Here is a 19,261-nt window from a genome sequence, read left to right on the forward strand (position 1 = left end):
GGGAAGGGAGAAACCCAGTCTTCCAATCAGAATAGCTTCACTTTTATCATATGTGTCTGTGTGTGCGTATATGCATATATCCGTACACACACACACACACAGGTTTTGTGACATTTTCTTTTGTAAACAAAAAAGTCCCTTTGCTCAAAAAGAAAGGAAAATGTTTGCAAACAGTTGGACTTTGTGAATTCCAAGGGCTTCCTTCCAGTTCTTTTCAGATTTTTGAAAACCAAGTGGGTTGCTCTCAGAACTCAAGCAGCATGATGGAGAAGGAGGAAAAAAGGACTTGACTAACGAGGACGTCACTGTGAGACAAAGATCATGCAGGGATTGGCCTGCGGTGTGTCTCATTTCCTGTGGGTGACAGGCACCACGATAGTTCTGTGGGTGGTGACAGGCTCGGCTGCCAGCATTCCCCTCCCAGGAAGGCGGTCAGGCAACCCTGGGGAATGTGTCCAGCTTGAAAGTCTTTGAGGCTTGGTCTTTGGAAAGTGGCAGGGAAGCCCCCCTCTGTCCTCCATCATTGCTGGAGGCCTTGTGACACTGGGACGATGCAGGACTTGGGGTCTAGGGGACCTGAGCTGAATGCTGCCTCTGTCTGTTACAACCTGTGGAATGTTCAGCAAAAGACACAGCTTCTTGGAGGCCTGGCTTATGTGTCTGGGAGGTGTGGCAGAAGCAGTCCCACCCTGAAGGGATGCTACCATCCTAAAGAGATGAGGTCTGTAAAGGAGTGTGGTCCCAGAGGAGGGACTCCGTGTCTAGAACTGTAATTAGTGTCTCAAACCTGTCCACTTCTTGTCACTTCTTCAGGAATCACCAGGCCAATTTCCATCAGCTCTCCCAAGAAACATGACCTGTATTAACTAGCTCCTAATGACCTTCAACAGCCATTCTCCACCACAGCAGCAAAATAAAATCTTTGAATGTTATCAACAGGGGCTAAGACTTCTTACTTAATATCTGTGAGTAGCTTCCCTGCTCAGATAGGATTATGTCCGCATTCCTTGCACAGCCTGTACAGCCTGCATGAGCAGGTCCCCGCCCACGGCTCCAATCTTACTTCCATCATTCTCCCCCCACCCTACCTCTCCACCCTCAGCAACCACGGCCTTGTTTCTCTTCCTGAAATGTACTAAGCTCACTAAGCTCATTCCCACCCCCGCGCCTTTGCCAGGGCTGTCCCCTCCTCCTGGAAGAAAGAGCCTTGCTCTCTTCCTGTCTGGCACCTTTAATCTTTCCTGTCTCATCTCAGACATATCTCCTCAGAGACAATTTTGGGATCCACCGATTAGAAGTAGCACACCCCGCCCCCCAGACACACTCAGGCAAAAGTAGCACACACCACCCCCGTCCATACTCAGGCAAACTCTATTGCGGGACCTTGTTTATTTCCCTCAGTGATCTCCCAGACCTACAATTTTGTTGGCAAATTTTGTCTTTAATTTTGTAATTTTAACGTTGTAGTTTTAATAATTTTAACTTTGTTTTTTAACTTATCTATTAATACTTTTTAGCTCCATGCTTCTCCTTAGAATATGAACCCCTGATGTCAGGGACCCTGTCCTCTTTGTTTGCTGAATATACCTCCAGTGCCTAGTTCAAGGCTTGGCACATGTTTCTGCAAAGGATCAGATGGCAAAAATTTTAAGCCTTATGAGCCATGCAGTCTAGTCAACTAGTCAACCCAACTAGTCAACCCTAGTCATGCAACTAGTCAGCCCTCATGTTTTTGTGTGAAAGCAGCTACAGACAACATGTAAATGAATGAACATGGCAATGTTCCAATAAAACTTTATTTATAGAAACAAGGGTTGCATTTTTAATACCCCTGGTCTAGCTCACTGCCAGGATTCTAAATATTCTACAAATATTTGTTAAATGAATGACCAGATGATTAGAAATCATCTGAACTTTTCCATACCATCTTTCTTTTTCAGCCTTCGTACCTATTGTAGAGGCTGGCTTCTATCAAAATAATTAGAAGCCACAATGTAAATCATTCCCTGGGTGGTGTTCATTTTAAATGAATGAATAAATCATGGGTTAAAAAAGTGTAAACTAAGGCCAGGCACGGTGGCTCATGCCTGTAATCCCAGCACTTTGGGAGGCTGAGGCGGGCGGATCACTCGAGCTCGGGAGTTCGAGACCAGCCTGACCAACATGGAGAAACCTGTCTCTACTAAAAATACAAAATTAGCCAGGCGTGGTGGTGCATGCCTGTAATCCCAGCTACTCGGGAGACTGAAGCAAGAGAATCGCTTGAACCCGGGAGGCGGAGGTTGCGGTGAGCCGAGATTGCACCATTGCACTCCAGCCTGGGCAACAAGAGTGAAACTCCATCTCAAAAAAAAAAAAAAAATGCAAATCAAAACCACAATGAGATACCATCTCACACCAGTTAGAATGGCAATCATTAAAAAGTCAGGAAACAACAGGTGCTGGAGAGGATGTGGAGAAATAGGAACACTTTTACACTGTTGGTGGGACTGTAAACTAATTCAACCCTTGTGGAAGTCAGTGTGGCGATTCCTCAGGGATCTAGAACTAGAAATTCCATTCGACCCAGCCATCCCATTACTGGGTATATACCCAAAGGACTATGAATCATGCTGCTATAAAGACACATGCACACGTATGTTTATTGCGGCATTATTCACAATAGCAAAGACTTGGAACCAACCCAAATGTCCAACAATGATAGACTGGATTAAGAAAATGTGGCACATATACACCATGGAATACTAAGCAGCCATAAAAAATGATGAGTTCACGTCCTTTGTAGGGACATGGATGAAATTGGAAATCATCATTCTCAGTAAACTATCGCAAGAACAAAAAACCAAACACCACATATTCTCACTCATAGGTGGGAATTGAACAATGAGAACACATGGACACAGGAAGGGGAACATCACACTCTGGGAACTGTTGTGGGGTAGGGGGAGGGGGGAGGGATAGCACTGGGAGATATACCTAATGCTAGATGACGAGTTGGTGGGTGCAGCGCACCAGCATGGCACATGTATACATATGTAACTTACCTGCACATTGCGCACATGTACCATAAAACCTAAAGTTTAATAATAATAAATAATAATAAAAGAAGGAAAAAAAAAAAAAAAAAAAAAAGTAAACTAAAAGAAATCCAAATACTTTCCCCAACATCTTCTTTTCTGGTCCTTTAGCAACTTGCTACTCAAAGTGTGATCCCTGGATTAGCAGCTTTTGTAGCATCAATCAGGAGCTTTGTGGCATCCCAAGTCAGACCCCAAAACTACTCAATCAGAATGTATGTTAATACATCCCTGGGTGATTCGTGTGCACAGTACATTTTGAGAAGACTTGTGTTGGCAAATCCAATAGAGCCTCACCCACTTGGGTGAAGTCTTTCTCTCAGGGCTACAAACTGGCATTCTTGCTTTACATCAACATCTGCCTTCCTCACATCAACGAAACCACTGCAAAGACTACATGATTAGTTTGAAGACTGCACTACACCCAGAAAGAAGAAGCTAATAAGGAACTATTACATCTTGTGGAATAGGAGAGAGAAGCTATGAGTGTGAATGTGCTTTAGATGGAATACTTAATAATATTTTTGGAAGAAAAATGAAAGAAGGAAGAAGGGAAAAAAGGAAGGAAGGAAGGGAAAAAATTTCAGTGGTTTCCATATGTAAATCAAATGATTAGTGGATACCCAGTTTCAGTGTCTCCATTCTCAAAGTGGGTATTTTTTAAACATGCAAGTAGAAATTGTTAAGTGTGGTTAAAGTTGAGTACAATGTTTTATCGAAGGGTAACAATTTCAAGTAATGTATTCCAACTTTATATATCATATTTTGGTATCTATTATTTTAATCTCATCCATTCATTCCTTTGTCTATCAAGCACCTGCTGTTTATGCAGTCCTATTTCAAGTGCTTGAGATACAGCCTTGGACCTGAAAGGTGGTGCCCTGCCCTCACGGAGCTGGGAGTCCAGTGGTGAAGAGGGGCTTCCATTTTGTAGAGGAGAGTAAAATAAGCAAATCTAAAACACCTCCCCACCAGTCTGCCTAAAATTGCAAGCAGTAAAAAAATTTCCTCTGCATCTAGCAGCCGTTGATTCTATAGTCCATGGAGTAACACAATTATGCATTTATACCCCTGTTAAATTAAATAAGCAGGAGGCCTTTAGCCTGAGGCAGTCTCCTTACTCTGAGTGTCTATGTAACAAACTGCAACCACACTTAGTAAGTAAACAAACCAAAACCTACCTTATGAGTTTACTTTTTTTTGGTAACAAATAGCCATGTTGCAGCCAATCACAAATAGCTGAGCTTCAGCCAATCACAGGCAACCAATTGATCAGACCATTCCCAAATAAGGCAGACACCTCATCACATCGTGACCAAATAAGGCAAACACCTCATTGTACCCAATCAGATAAATTTTCTACTTTGCTTCCATGTTTTGCCTATAAATCTTACTGCTCATGCCACTGGGCAGTGCTCTCTGAACCTCTTTGGGTTTTGAGTGCTGCCCAATTCATGAACTGTTCTTTGCTCACAACATAAAGTGTGTTTAAATTTGATTTGTCTAATTTTTTTAACACTTCAAATCGGTATAATATAATGTAAATAAAATCAGCCAATAATGCATTAATTCTCCATTCATTCATTCATTCAACAAATATTACCCAGAGCATCTGCTACGCACAAGACACTGAACAAAACCGATGATGATGTTGATGGTGATGATGATGATAACTTCTACATGCTGATTGCTCCCTAGGTCTCAGGCACTGTACTAGGTGACTAGATGCAGTATCTCACCTGTTTCATGAACTCTATGAGTTAGCCATCATTATTTATGAACAGATAAAAAAGCTGGTTCAGAGAGGCAATAACTTGCTCAAGGTCTCAGCTTGTAAAATGGAGAAGGATTGAACCTGCTGGAAGTCACATAGCAGTTCAAAAACTCTGAGTGATAGACCCGGGATCCCTGTGTGAAGAGCCACATGTAGAATTTGAAAAACTGACTGGGGCAGACGGTGTTGGGGAAGGAGAGAGCCCAGAAAGAAAAGGCAAAAAAAAAAAAAAAAATCCACCTACCAGGCCTTTAAAGAAGCCCCCAAGGGACTGCTGCCGCTTCTCAGGTCTCTTTTGGAGCTTGTCCCCATTCTGCAGTGAGTTCATGTCCACTGTGGCCTGCTCTGTGCACTGGGCTGGTTCTTTGGCTTCCTGCTTGTTGCTCTTCTGCTTGTTCATCTCGGCTGCTGACTTCTTGTCCTTCGAGGAGCCCTCTTTACCCTTCTGGGGTGCTCCTGTTGGTTCAGGCTCTGGTGGTGTGATAGTCTTTTCTGTGGAGTCTGTTGTCTACAGCAATTTCAAACAAAATACATTTTTAGTGGCTGCACGACAACTCTCAATAGCAAGGGAATAAATATGTTAAAACAGAGTTGTTCAAATGTTGGGTGGTATCTACATTTTCATGAATCCTAGGTGAAATGAAAATAAAAAAAGGTAAAATGTGCACTTATGAAGTCATGGTGGGGACATTTATTTAGTTATCCAATAATTCATTAATACATTTTATGCTATCCCAGAAAGCACTCTTTATCCCTTATTCTGGAACCAGAACTTGGCTTTTCCTTGGGGAAACACCCTTCTTCCTCATCTACTCCATGTGGTCCAGGCAAACCATTTCCACCTCCAGACAAGAGCATGTGACTTAGGCCTGACTAATCAGAGCATTGTATATGATTGGCCTGCTGTGATTGGCTTAGCATAGCCAAATGCAGATAACACTGGAGCTAATCTCAGAGCTTTGCTGAAATGAGAGAGAGGCTGGTTCCCTTTCTGTTAGATCTGAAGCTGTGAAAATGTAAGACTGGAGCTTCCAGAACCACCAATATTTCTAGGGAAAATCTTCCCGAAAAGGAAGCCAACACAGAGAAAATCACAGCTGAGAAATGGAGAGAGAGAGGGAGAGGGAGAGAGAGAGAGGGAGAGGGAGAGGGAGAGAGAGAGAGGGAGAGGGAGAGAGAGAGAGAGAGAGAGAGAGAGAGAGAGAGAGACCAGGCATTGATGGTATCATGCGTGCCTTCTAGATCTAGCTGTTCCTGGAGCTCTTTTATGCTTAAGCCAGCTTTGAAGGGGCTGCTCCCACTTGCAACCACATGTGAGTGTTTTCCTGGGGATGCCCATTCTTTTCTTCATAATTACGTCTACCCTAATTTTTGGTGTGAAATTGTCCTTTTGCTTCATGAAATGGTGGTAAAAGAGATGATTGTTTTATTAGTTTTGAATGTATATCGTTTTTTGTCAAACTGAAAGGTTTACAATCCCACATGGTTCCAATAATTTGATGAGATGAGGCTGTAAAATCCAAAAATCTAGTAAATGCAGGCTGGGGTAAGAATAACCATGGGGATATCTTATTTCTCCAGCTGCAAAAGCAACAAAGGTCCAAAAAAATATTTCTCCAGTATAAGAAAAGCACCAGTTTAAGCAAGGCTGGCTTTGATGTTGGGGAGAAAATTTAGAGCAGGGGAGACTGAATGTTACATGCCCTGTCCAAAGGGCAACAGTTGCTCTGATCCAGCCAAGAGATACCACGTAGGCTTGCAGCCCCAGTGTGGTCAGAGCTTCTGTTTTTTCAAGACAACCTTGAAATTAAATTATAAAAAATGCAAAATGTCAACTTTTAAATACTGACTTCAAAATTTTAAAGCCCTGATTATGGCAACTGGCAAACACACTTGACCCACTGGATACATGTGTATAACCATGATTCATGAAGTTATGTACTGTACCCAGGTAAAAAGTTCTATAACAAGGTAGCAGCTTTGATGGAAAAGGCATCAACTGTAGGAGAACTTTCCTTTCACACCAGTGAATCAGGCACACCCCTTAGAAGTAAGCGGGAAGACAAACAGCAGAGACTCCCCGGTCCAGAAGGCCTCCACCGGTGCTCTTCAGAGGGCAGAAGTCCTTGGAGAAAGAAGCAACAGGCATCCAGTGTACCTTGAGAAGCTCTTCTGTAATACATGTCTTGAATACTTCTGGCAGAGCCCAACTGTCAGAGTTGCAGCAAATGCTAAGATATGGATGTCCAAGTACAATAGATATCCCAGAGCAGATACTTTCCTTAGAATGAAACAGAAACTCTCACCACAACGCTCTTCAGAAAGGCCAGAAACCAGAGATCCCAGTTCAAATGCCCTGTTAACTGTTTTTGTTGTGTAGAAGATTTTAAGATGCAGTGAGTGGCTAAGAGCTCAGTGTCTGGAGTCAGAAGGACCTGGTTTGTTTCTAATTCCACCATAACCTTGCTGTGTGACCAAGGATAAACTGACCTCTTAGTTTCCTCATCTCTATGGGAGCAATAAAAGAAATGACACCTTATGGTGCTGTGAGAATTAAATTAGCTAAAAATGGAAAGGACACACCAGTGTTCTCAAGTCTGAATCCAAGGCTCCGGAAAACAAAATTCCCAATTGGATTCTGAAAACACTCTTGGGTAGGTATAAATAGAATGATGTTTCTAGCTTATTTGGATTTGTATGGATGTCATTCCAATTTTAGAATCACCAAGATTATTGGCATAATTCCTTCACTGTAAAATTCCAGGCAAAATATACCATCATATTTAAGCTTTTCTTAAAAGCTTAAATGTGATGAGTATAGTAAAAAGCAATGTATTTCCTGTTTAAAAATGTAGGATAAACCAATTATTATGGAAATAAAAATACTGAAACCTTTTTACAGTCATTGCTGTCCATTTGTGAGTGTGATATGGGCAACATCATAAGATGGAAATTCCCTATCAGCAGCATAATAGTAATAGTAACAAATAGACACTGTTAACAATAGAATTGTACCCCCACCCCAATGCATATGTTGAATCCTTAATTCCCAGTGTGATTATATTTGGAATAGGAAGTAATTAAGGTTAAACAAAGGCATAGGGTGGGGCCCTGCCCCAATACGATTAGTGTCCTTATAAGAAGAGACATTGGCAAGCTTATTCTCTTTCTCTCTCTGCCATATAAGGACACACAAGAAAGAAGGTGGCCATTTACAAGCCAGGAAGAGAGTCCTCACCAGGAACCATACCCTGCTGATTTGGTTACTACTTAATCCTATCTTTTCCAGCCGCAAGAACTGCAAGAAAATAAATTTCTGCTTTTAAAGCAACCACCTATGGCATTTTGTTATGGCAGCCCATGCTGACTAATACAGTAGCTAACATGTATTGAGCCCTGTATACCAGAAATGTTCTAAGTGTTTTACATGTATTGATTCATCTAAGTATGACAACCCTATGAGGAAGTACTTTTCATAGCTCCTTTATATAGATGAGGAAGCTGAGGCACTGACAGATTTGGCAATTTGCCTAAGTCACACAGCAAAAAAAAAAAAAAAAAAAAAAAGTGGCTGAGCCAGGATTTGAACCAGACAGTTTGAGTCTACCACTCATTCTTGTAGCCACTTCTCTATATTGTCAAAACTACTAGAAGAATATTTGATGCCATTTTTTGTGGAGGTGTATTTTTAAATTAAAAAAAGAGTGCAGCTGCATGATCCTATTTAAAAAAAGGAACACATGTAGTTACAAACATGTCATAGCTATGTTTCTTTAGAATAAAGAAAATAATGAAAGCAAACTGCGTGACCCCCCCACTCCATGTCTTTATTCTGTTCAAGACATAGATTCTAGTACTTGCCAAACACCATCCAAGGTGATTAGAGAAATAAAAGAAGGAGAATTCTTGCTCCACAGACATTCCAGACAGACGTGAGAAGGAGCAGGGGAGATAAATGAATTATTACAATTTGCGATGATGCTATGAAATAAAAGAACAAGATGTAGTTATGAGAGGCAGATATGGAAGGTCTTTTTGAGGAGGTGACATTTATGGCAAAAAGTGAAGGGTGAGAAGAGATTTTTAATGCAGAAAAGAGGGAAGAGCATGTGTGAAAATTTTTTGATAGGATAAAGCTGAGGAACTCTAGCTTGTTCATGCTTGTGTCTGCAGACCCCAACATAGTTCTTGGTATACAGTAGGTGCTTAATCCTGAGATATTAAATGAGTTGGCTGTGGCTGAGAATTTTATTGAAAAGTATACTGTGAAGAAGTGAGAATACATCACTAATCCCACCACCAAACTGAGTTTGAGGTCACTTACTTGGCAGCTGGAGTCTTTCCCATTTATTTCTTCTGAGTGGGTGATCCCTCCATCCCCTTTCACTGACTAAAATAACAAACAGACAATGGCCTTCAGCCACCACAAGTACAGTGACATGGAGAATGCAAGAAAGTTCTGAAATGGATGATCTCAGTCATTTATCATTGAGGTTTGGGGTCAAGACAAATGGAAGACCAACTGGAAACATGTTACTCATTGGATATAGAGATTTCCATGCAATTTCTAACCAGATATAATTAAATTCAAGTGTTGGCCTCCAAAAATAACAACTAAAGTTCTAAATCCTGGAATTAGGCAATTCTGAGATAAATGATGATGGTTCCAATTAATGTTGGAAGCAGGAGATAGTTGAACATATTAAATGAAGACTGAAAGAACAATTGACCCATGAGTAGCCTCCCACTGGGAATATTTAGGCTGTGGGTGTTTTATTGTTTTTTTTTTTCTCTCCTTGATAGAGATATGAGTTTTGTTTAATATTTCATTTTCCACCCTTTAGCACCCCCTATAGCCAGCAACACCAGTGACAGGGATAAAAGGGGTTGGCCTTGACTCCTTAAACTCCACACTCTAAGCTAATGGTTCTAGAAGTATGATTCCAGGACCAGCAGCTTCAGCATCACCTGGGAACTTGCTAGAAAGGCAAATTCTGGAGACCCACGCTGGATCTAATGAATCAGAAGCTTTCAGAGGCAGAGGCTCAACGATCTGCATTTTAATAAGCTCTCCAGGTGGTGCTGAGGATTATTTGAGTTTGAGTACCACTGCTCTCAGCAAGTTGGCCATATACAGGTTCAGACTCATGCTGGGGCCCGTGGTTTTAACGGTGCATTTAGTAATGTCCTATGCTTAGTGCTTGATACCTAAGAAACCTGGTGATAAAATGCTCGGTTCTTATCAACAACATTGACTCAGGTCTAATTCCCACATATTTGATCACTGCTTAATGTCTCCTCTTCCCAGCTAAGGGAGGAGCATAGAGAGCAGGGTTTCAGCCATGTGGGGCAAAGAGGAAGACTCCAGATTCCACTGTTATTTATGGCCGTGGCTGTTCTCTTAGCAGACGGTAAGAATCCACAACACATGCACTAAGAACAGCCAGAGACATTGAAGGCACTCAAATACTTTTTGACTGATTAATATTATGTATCTTTGTTGTCTGAGCTATGGTGTTCACATTAGAGATAATACAAATTATTATTTATGAAGGATAATTTTTAGTGGAGTGCTTACTAAGTGCTGGGAATTGTGCTAAATGAGATAATAACTTGCATTATTTCATTTATTCATTCTGTCAGAACCTTAAGATAGAGGAATTACTTTATTTTTCAGACAAGGAAATGGAAGCTCAAAGATACTAGCATCACCATGAAACTAGCAGGTTTGAGTGCCAGTGTTGGACAGTAGGCAATGACTCCATATTCCAGACTCTAAACCACCTCCCCATACTGCCCCTAGAAGACAGGAGGCACCACTCAATCAATAAATGTTTATTGAGCATTCACTGTATGAAGTTGCTAAATGTTAGATTAAACAAAATGATAAAAGCTTGGATAAGATGGAGGATGACCAAACTCAAATGTGGATGTTTATGGGATGTCCCCTCATCAGGAGTCAACAGTGCTCTTCTTTATTTTTGATATTATTATTGTTTTTAAGAGACAGGGTCCCACTCTGTCACTCAGGCTGGAGTACAGTGGCACAATCATCATTAACAGCAGCACAATCATCATTAACAGCAGCCTCAACCTCCATGGTCAAGCAATCCTCCTGCCTCAGCCTCCAGATAGATAGGACTACAGGTGTACACCACCATGTCCAGCTATTTTTTTTTTTTTTTGAGAGAGAGCCTCACTCTCTTGCCCAAGCTGGAGTGCGGTGGCATGATCTTGGCTCACTGCAGCCTCCGCCTGCCGGGTTCAAGAAATTCTCCTGCTTCAGCCTCCTGAGTAGTTGGGACTACAGGCGCCTGCCAACACGCCCTGCTAATTTTTGTATTTTTAGTAGAGACAGGGTTTCACCATGTTGGCCAGGCTGTTCTCAAACTCCTGACCTCAAATGATCCACCTGCCTCGGCCTCCCAGAGTGTTAGGATTACAGGCGTGAGCCACTGTGCTTGGCCCGGCTATTTTTTAAAAAAATTTTTGCAGAGACGGAGTCTCACTATGTTGCCCAGGTTGGTCTCGAGCTCCTGGGCTCAAGTGATCCTCCAGCCTTGGCCTCCCAAAGCACTGGGATTACAGAAGGGTTGTGCTGTTTTTAATATACTGCTTAGTGTGAAAGTGGTGGTGTCTGGAAGTTCTGTGTACTGAGGAACATCATTGTTGCAGGTTTGACTAAGATTGACAAACAAAGATCAGACTGTCCTCTCGATAAAATTTAGATCTATCTACATGGAAAGTGGTTTTTTCCTTCCTCCGTGTCTTGTGCATTGTTCTACAAAGGCTAGTCTTGCTTGAGAAGGTTTAGAAAAAGAAATGAACTCTTGGCTGTTTCTTCCCTCCTCATAACCAGCTCCGTCAGCCTTCCCATCACACCCAAAGCTTTGGACACGTAAGGATTTCATTCAGCCTCCAAATTCAGGCTGTGTCGTAAGAGACCTTCCTACTCAAGCGCATTCCCAAGTGACCTTTAGACTGTGGCTTTGGATCACATCTGTCAACCTTTGGGGAATGTTGAGCAGCAAAAAACAAACAAATGCACAAAATGGCTTTTTAGGCAAAAACCGATTGGACATGAAGAGTCATGCATGACCACTCCACCACCTTCTAGAGAATAAATTTCTCTCACTTGCCCCCTAGGAGACAGGAATTCTAAACTTCCCGTTACTTGTTTCAATTTGGCAGTCATTAGGGACTCTGCCAATTTAAGGTTTCAATTTGCTTTCTTTCCCCCCATTTCTTTCAGAGCCCTTGGAGAAGAATCGGGATTGAATCAGAAGGCTGTGTTGACAGCAGCTGATCTCAGCTGACATCATGAAACACAAAAACAGACCTCCAGGCTGTCAGGGAGATAATTGCAACGAAGTTCAACTTCTAAAAAAAAAAAAAAAAGAGAGAGAGAGAGAGTATCTCAAACTTTTCAGTGATTTTTCTCTATTGCTTATTTTGAGGCATGTAAAGCTGTATGTATGCAAAGGTGACTGAAGTTTGGGTTTACACTTAGAATCTTATTAAGTCCATCTGAAGTCACTTCTGTAGCAGCAGTTATTATTAATAACAACTGTTTCCTTCCTTCCTTCCTTCCTCCCGTCCTCTCTCTCTCCCTCACTTCCCTCCTTTTCTTCTACCCTTCTTTCTTTTTTCTTTGCAGAGACAAATCAGAATAATTCACGTTGAACTCTGTATTCAGAGGAAACATAAACATAGAAGCTTATTTTTTCCAGCTGTCAAAAATAGCAAAGTTACTGTTTAAAGAGACTAAAATTCTTCCAGAGACTATTTAATACTTTGAAGAACAGTTTAAAGACTATGAAGTAATTTCAGAGATTTTCCAGTGTGATATTGAGCAACTTTCTTCATGGAGTTCATTTTTATTCATGAGAGTCAAAGGTGAAGCATCTCAGGGCATTCAGCCTGCAGTGTTGAGATGGAATCTACTTGTGGCATCCACGCCTTGTATATTAATGAAATCATTTTTTATTTCTTTCATCGTGTCATGCATTCCTATAGCTTGATACTCTGAGGAATGTTTGAACCATCTCCAATGTATATCACTTTAGCTGTTCAAAAATCTAGCAAAAATGTTGGGCAGTCAGTTCACATTTCTTTGAAGGGAATGTTAATGTATTTTGATGGCAATATAATTCAAACACAATTGACATTTAAAAGAAAAAGAATTGGGCTGAAAATGTAATATATGGTGACTCTATCTGCAATACTGTTTATCAGACCAGTCTCGTGAAAACAAATCCAAGGAATGGGATCTACTGGAAATTTCTAGGATCAACAAAGGTAATGGATCTGAGCTTAGTATTTTACCAAGATGCTCACTTGAAATGGAATTGGACTAGTCAGGCAAGATTCCCCAGCCAAGGTAAATTTTGTTTTAGTGACAAATATATTTAGGAAACCTATGTGCAAGCTTTAAGTAAGCCATATATTAATTTTCTTCTCCTTTGCCTTATTGTCATTTTAGGTAAGTGCAACAGCTCAATGCATCAAAATGGTATTTCCATAGAACACACTACTAAAGCAATCACAAAAATGGAGCATGTGATTGTTCTACCTTCATATCCTTTCTGAGAATACCTGCTGCAGAAGCACAGGAAGCAGCAATTACACATGAGTCAAAGGGTGAGCTTTAGAATAACAAAATGACAACGGTAGCTCTCGTTGTTACTGCCAATAACTGAAAAGTGCTGAATGACTACAGAGACCCTCTTAGGGTAGAAAGGAATGCAAGTCATTGGTAGGGACAGGAATTGACCAAATTATTGCTTCCTTCAGAAACCTTTCCTTAAAGAGCAAATCAGTATTAACGTTTTAATGCTCAGGGAAGAATTTCAGATCGAAGACTTGCGGTTTTCTGTTTTGTAACTACCTTCACAGACCACCCTCTTTCCACCTCCAATAGTACATTTCAACAGGTTTTGTTAGACTTACTAGATTGAATGTAATTAATTTAAAAAACCCTCTGATTTCATGGCTGCCTCCTCATTTGGACTTTTAATTTACCCATTATTAAAGCTCACAGTATTTCTCTAAGCCTGAGAACATTATTCCAACAAAGATTTTCTCACAAATCTAATGGTCCAAAGAAAGATATGAGGAGGAGTAAATGAAATAAGGTAGGTGAAAATAGTTTGGAGGAGGAAAGCATTTTCAAGTGTAAGGTGTTATTAATATTGACGAAGTATAAAACTGTATCTAGATCTACCACCTTTCTGGTTTCATTTGCCTACCTGCTTTGTGGACACATGCATGCAGTATTCCACCCACTCACTTTATAAAAATACACCAGCACTTCAAATATTCAATTTCTTGACATACAGCTGAATTAATATGTATAAGAATCTTTTCCTATTTAGGGCATGACAGATGTCTTAGATATTCCTCACAATTATTTAAAATCCTGCAGGAGCCCACAGGATTTCTGTGAAGTGCTACATCTCTATGTGTTGAATGCACTGTTAGGACTTGTATGATTCTGTTTTCCTTTCCCTAAAATATAGTTATTTTAAAAATGATAGTTTTTCTATTTTTATTTATTTATTTAAGACGGAGTCTCACTCTGTCGCCCAGGCTGGAGTGCAGTGGCGCGATCTCAGCTCACTGCGAGCTCTGCCTCCCGGATTCACGCCATTCTCCTGCCTCACGCCATTCTCCTGCCTCAGCCTCCCGAGTAGCTGGGACTACAGGCACCCGCCACCACGCCCGGCTAGTTTTTTGTATTTTTAGTAGAGATGGGGTTTCACCGTGTTAGCCAGGATGGTCTCAATCTCCTGACCTCGTAATCCACCTGCCTCGGCCTCCCAAAGTGCTGGGATTACAGGCGTGAGCCACCGCGCCTGGCCTCTATTTTTATTTTTATGAGCAGTAAATTTCTAGAAAGAAAAAGATCTCTAGCTGGGTGCAGTGGCTGATGCCTATAATTCCAGCACTTTGGGAGTCCGAGGCGGGTGGATCACCTGAGGTCAGGAGTTTGAGACCAGCCTGGCCAATATGGTGAAACCCTGTCTCTTCTAAAAACACAAAATTAGCCAGGTGTGTTGGCATACGCTTGTAACCTCAGCTACTCGGGAGGCTGAGACAGGAGACTCACTTGAACTCGGGAGGCAGAGGTTGCAGCGAGCAGAGATTATGCCATTGCACTCCAGCCTGGGTGACAAAGCGAGACTGTCTCAAAAAGAAAAAAAAAAAAGGAGGGAAATGCAAAGGATAGAAAGCAGAAAATCAACGATTTGGTGAATGGTGAAACTGAATACAAAGCATAGGTTTTGCAGTTGAGTTTTCTCTTCCATTAAATCAATTATTTAAACAAATTGATATTTTGCTAACAATATCCAAAATTTGTTTGAAACGTTTATTTATTTGGCTCAACATCCCCAACCACTCAAAAAACCCTTAGTGATGGGCCAGATGTTGTCTCTATTTTCAAGCTGTTAGGGCAGGTTTTTTCTTTCCTGCATAAATCCTAAGACTTTGAATCAGTTTGGAAGCCATGCACATGTTACCAAAAAGTGTTTCCTAAAAATGATTGCTAGAGCCAACTTCCAGAAATCTACCCAATGGGGACATTAACACACGTGCATAGAAGTAAGTATATAAGGATCTTCATACAGGCTTGCGAAGCAATTGAAATAACATGGGTGAGACACTTGGTGCGTGCTCACTGAATATGAGGATAGAGTTAAAAATAAATGTCTGTTTTATTCTCCACGGGGAGAAACTGCACCTGTTTATGCTCACTGTTGTATCCCTTGTACCTGGAATATAGTGAACACTCAATAATTATTTGTTGAATAAGTGAATGAATGAAATGCAAAAAGTTGAAAACATACCACATGTCCATCCATTGAGCAATGGTTAATCTGAGTATCATAAATCCAGACAATATGATTCAAATAAGTTGTTCTAAAGAATGAGGCAGTTCTCTATCAGGGGTTGCAAACTCAAATACCCACAGGGAAAGGGCCGGTAACATAAATGAGTGAGCTACACTGGGTGTGACAATAGGGAGTGGTAGGGATTTTAGTAAGCTGGAAAACTCATCATTTGTTTATTTGAATTAATCACAATATAAATATAGTGTTGTAATGAAAGCAAAACAGAAAAAAAGACAATAATTAGAATACCTGGAATTTTAAAGTAAATTCCAACAATCAGTATTTAAATTTTGCAAAGATAATGTTCATGTTCCCAGGCCTTTTCGTGGGCAACTGGTAATAAGAACAATGGACATCATGGAACCCAATTCTAAGAATCCACTGGGGATTGCTGGGGAAAAGTGTGTCCTCACCTATCTTCATCCCTATCCTATAGCGAATTGATTCCAAAGGAGGCTTTTCTTTTCAATTTGTTTCCCTCAGAATTCAGACTTACCCATTTTCTACCACCAAAAAAATCTTCCCAAACAGCATCTAACAGATAGCTCTGGGGGATAAATTTAAGTAATATGAGACTATGAGAACTCATTAGAATTTAAGAATTTGTTTTAGATGGATACTGTGAGTGGTTTAGAGGTTTTATTTCATTTTGTTTTGTTTTTCATGCTTTCTTTGGAGTTTCCTGTATTTTTCCCTGTTTTAAATGAAGGAGCTTCATGTTGGTTATTTGGAAGAGACCATCATTCTATTTGCTATTTTTTTTTCTGTATCTCTCAATTCCATCCAGAAATGGAAAAGCTGATCACTCTCAATATTATGATGAGCTATTTGGGGATCCCATTTGTAAGTTAGATGAGTTGCCAGAAACAGGCCAAATGTTCTTTTCTTTTCTGGCATCATGTAAAAATTGGTTTTAAAAAAAATCTCAAGTCTTAATCTCCATTTTCACTGCCAAATTGCAGATCAAATGGCCAATGAGATAGATGGGGTTTTGGCCATATGGGCCGCCCACAACTGATTCTACACTTTTTACTCCATGAGAATATAACAGGAAAAGAAAATGGTTCCTGTCAACAATTTCTAACATAATTATTTCTAATATGCCTCAGTTCCCATTGGCAAGGGTTTTGTTTTGTTTTGTTTTGTGGGCTAGATAGAATTCCTTAACAGGTTGAGCCTGTGAAATTAGAGAGTTGCTTTCTCAAAGTATTAAACTCCAAATACTCCTGAAAATAAAGTCACACTATAATGAAATTCTTGTTTTTCATTAAAAGAGAATTAAACTAATGACCTTTTACATGCATTTTTGTTTTTTGTTCTCCAGCTGATTTAGGTTTTGTTGCATTATGTTATTTAAGCTCCTGGCTGTTTAGTCATTTAATGTGCATTGCTTTTTATAAACAGTAAATATATCTATCACATTCTTTCTAGTCTACACAAATTAAAAGCATGGCTAATTCATCAACTAAGTTATATATTTCACTATTGGAATATTATGTTGTCATTTCCTTATTTAATTTATCTATAAGCTAGTTTTGTCCAAATTTGTGTCACTCACATGTCACCTTCAGAATTTTTGCCACATCTTTATATAACTTGGACTATTTGATACATAATCCTTAAAATGCCTGATATTCTTTATGTAAACAAATGTAATTCAAAGAAAACCTCATATCATTACCATAATAAGAAAAGCAGTGTCATTGACCACCAAGACAAGGAAACTTTAAAAATAAATAATAGTAAGCAATAATAGTAACTTCCAGTTAGATGCTGTTGTATGCCAAAATTTGGACGCAACCACAATTAAAAGGCCGAAAAAAAATAGATGTTGGCGTGGATGTGGTGAAAACGGAACACTTTTACACTGTAGGTGGGAATGTGAACTAGTACAACCACTATAGAAAACAGTGTGGAGATTCCTTAAAAAACTAAAAGTAGATCCACTATTCGATCCAGCAGTCCCACTACTGGGTATCTACCCAAAGGAAAATAAGTCATTATCTGAAAAAGACACGTGCACACACAGGTTTATAGCAGCACAATTCACAATTGCAAAGATATGGAACCAGCCTAAGTGCCCATCAACCAATGAGTGGATAAAGAAAATGTGGCTTATGTACACCATGGAATACTACTCAGCCAGAAAAAGGAATGAAATAGTGTCTTTTGCAGCAACTTGGATGGAGCTGGAGGCCATTATTCTAAGTGAAGTAACTCAGGAATGGAAAGCCAAATACCATATGTTCTCACTCATAAGTAGGGGCTAAGCTATGAAGATGCAAAGACATAAAAAATGTTATAATGGACTTTGGGGACTCAGGGGAGAAGGTTGGGAGAAGGGTGAGGGATAAAAGACTGCATATTGGCTATAGTACAAACTGCTCGGGTGACAGGTGCACTAAAGTCTCAGAAATCACACTAAAGAACTAATCCATGTAACCCCAAACCACTTGTATGTGCACAACTATTAAAATAAAAAAAATTTGGACCCAAGGGCAGCTCTTTTTTTGTTAAAAAGTGTTAGCAGGCATTAAAGAAGGGTTAAAGAATATTAGCAATAAACTGAGACTTTCTGTATGATTGAATCAGAAGGAAAAAAGGAAATTTTCTCACTATGCAATTCATATTCCATTCATATTCCATACATACCAGCTACAATTATGTCTCCTACTACCTGTGGCATGAGCCCATTGTTCCCAGAAGCCGCTCTAGGTATCTTAGGTTTCCTATACTGGAAGTAAGGGGCTTACCATTTGTCTGAGAAACGCCATCAGAGAGGTTCTTGGTTTGCTTTCTTCTCTTTTGAGTTTCGCTTCTGTGGGTTCAGGTGCAGCATCTCCTTCGTTGAGGTCCACTGTTTGTAAGGCTGATTCTACTTCCTTCGACTTTATAATCTCTACTGGTGATTCACACACCACCTGGATTATTTTGCCAGGTAATAAGAAAATGAAAAACAAAACATTCCCCCAAAACATGTTTTACAAAGTGGGGTCCTTGTTGTCCCCCTGTCCACATAGTAGCTACAGTTTTGAATCTATGACCATTTCTACACAGGCACATCTTGGAGAAGTAATGCTTATGTTGTACAACGCACCAATTTCCAAGCTTAACTGCCACATTGATATGGAAGTGGCAAAATCCCTTCCCCAAGGAGAAGAACAGATAAGAGGTCCTTTTTGGGGACTGTCATTCGGAGCATGCTCAATACCCAGTGTAATCTAGTAAGCCCACCTGTTTAATCTGCCACCTAGGTGAATTACATTTGGCCTATGTAGAAACCAGGAATAATCATTTTCTTAAGAGTCCAACGTTAGAGACGGTAACCATGACAGCTTCCAGTTCTCTTTCCAGTTCCCCTGCAACTGTAAAGAAACTGTCCTCTTTGTAGAAAGGAGAGTGTAAAAACCACTGAATTTAATCCACTTCCTCATTAAGTGATATCTAATTTTTCCCCAGAACAGTCATTTGCCGTTTCACTTAATTGAAGTTTATGCTTTCAGAAGAAAAATGAACTT

General features: G+C 40.2%; 1 protein-coding gene across 7 annotated transcripts in view; it reads right to left on the reverse strand.

Annotated features, from left to right (window-relative positions):
- The window catches only part of BCAS1 (brain enriched myelin associated protein 1), a 130,782-nt gene that overhangs the window by 5,151 nt on the left and 106,370 nt on the right, over positions 1 to 19,261 (reverse strand). For 3 of the 7 annotated variants that reach the window (XM_054467785.1, XM_054467784.1, XM_054467783.1), the window contains 3 exons: positions 18,497 to 18,664; positions 9,176 to 9,241; positions 5,096 to 5,359 (listed from right to left, as the gene is read on the reverse strand). In XM_054467785.1, the coding sequence (XP_054323760.1) occupies positions 5,096 to 5,359; positions 9,176 to 9,241; positions 18,497 to 18,664 (498 nt within the window). The remainder of the gene's footprint in view (positions 1 to 5,095; positions 5,360 to 9,175; positions 9,242 to 18,496; positions 18,665 to 19,261) is intronic. The other 4 variants (XM_054467786.1, XM_054467787.1, XM_054467789.1 and 1 more) reach the window with 2 other exon arrangements.

Source organism: Pongo pygmaeus, chromosome 21, assembly GCF_028885625.2.
Source record: "Pongo pygmaeus isolate AG05252 chromosome 21, NHGRI_mPonPyg2-v2.0_pri, whole genome shotgun sequence".
Classification (NCBI taxonomy): Eukaryota; Metazoa; Chordata; class Mammalia; order Primates; family Hominidae; genus Pongo; species Pongo pygmaeus.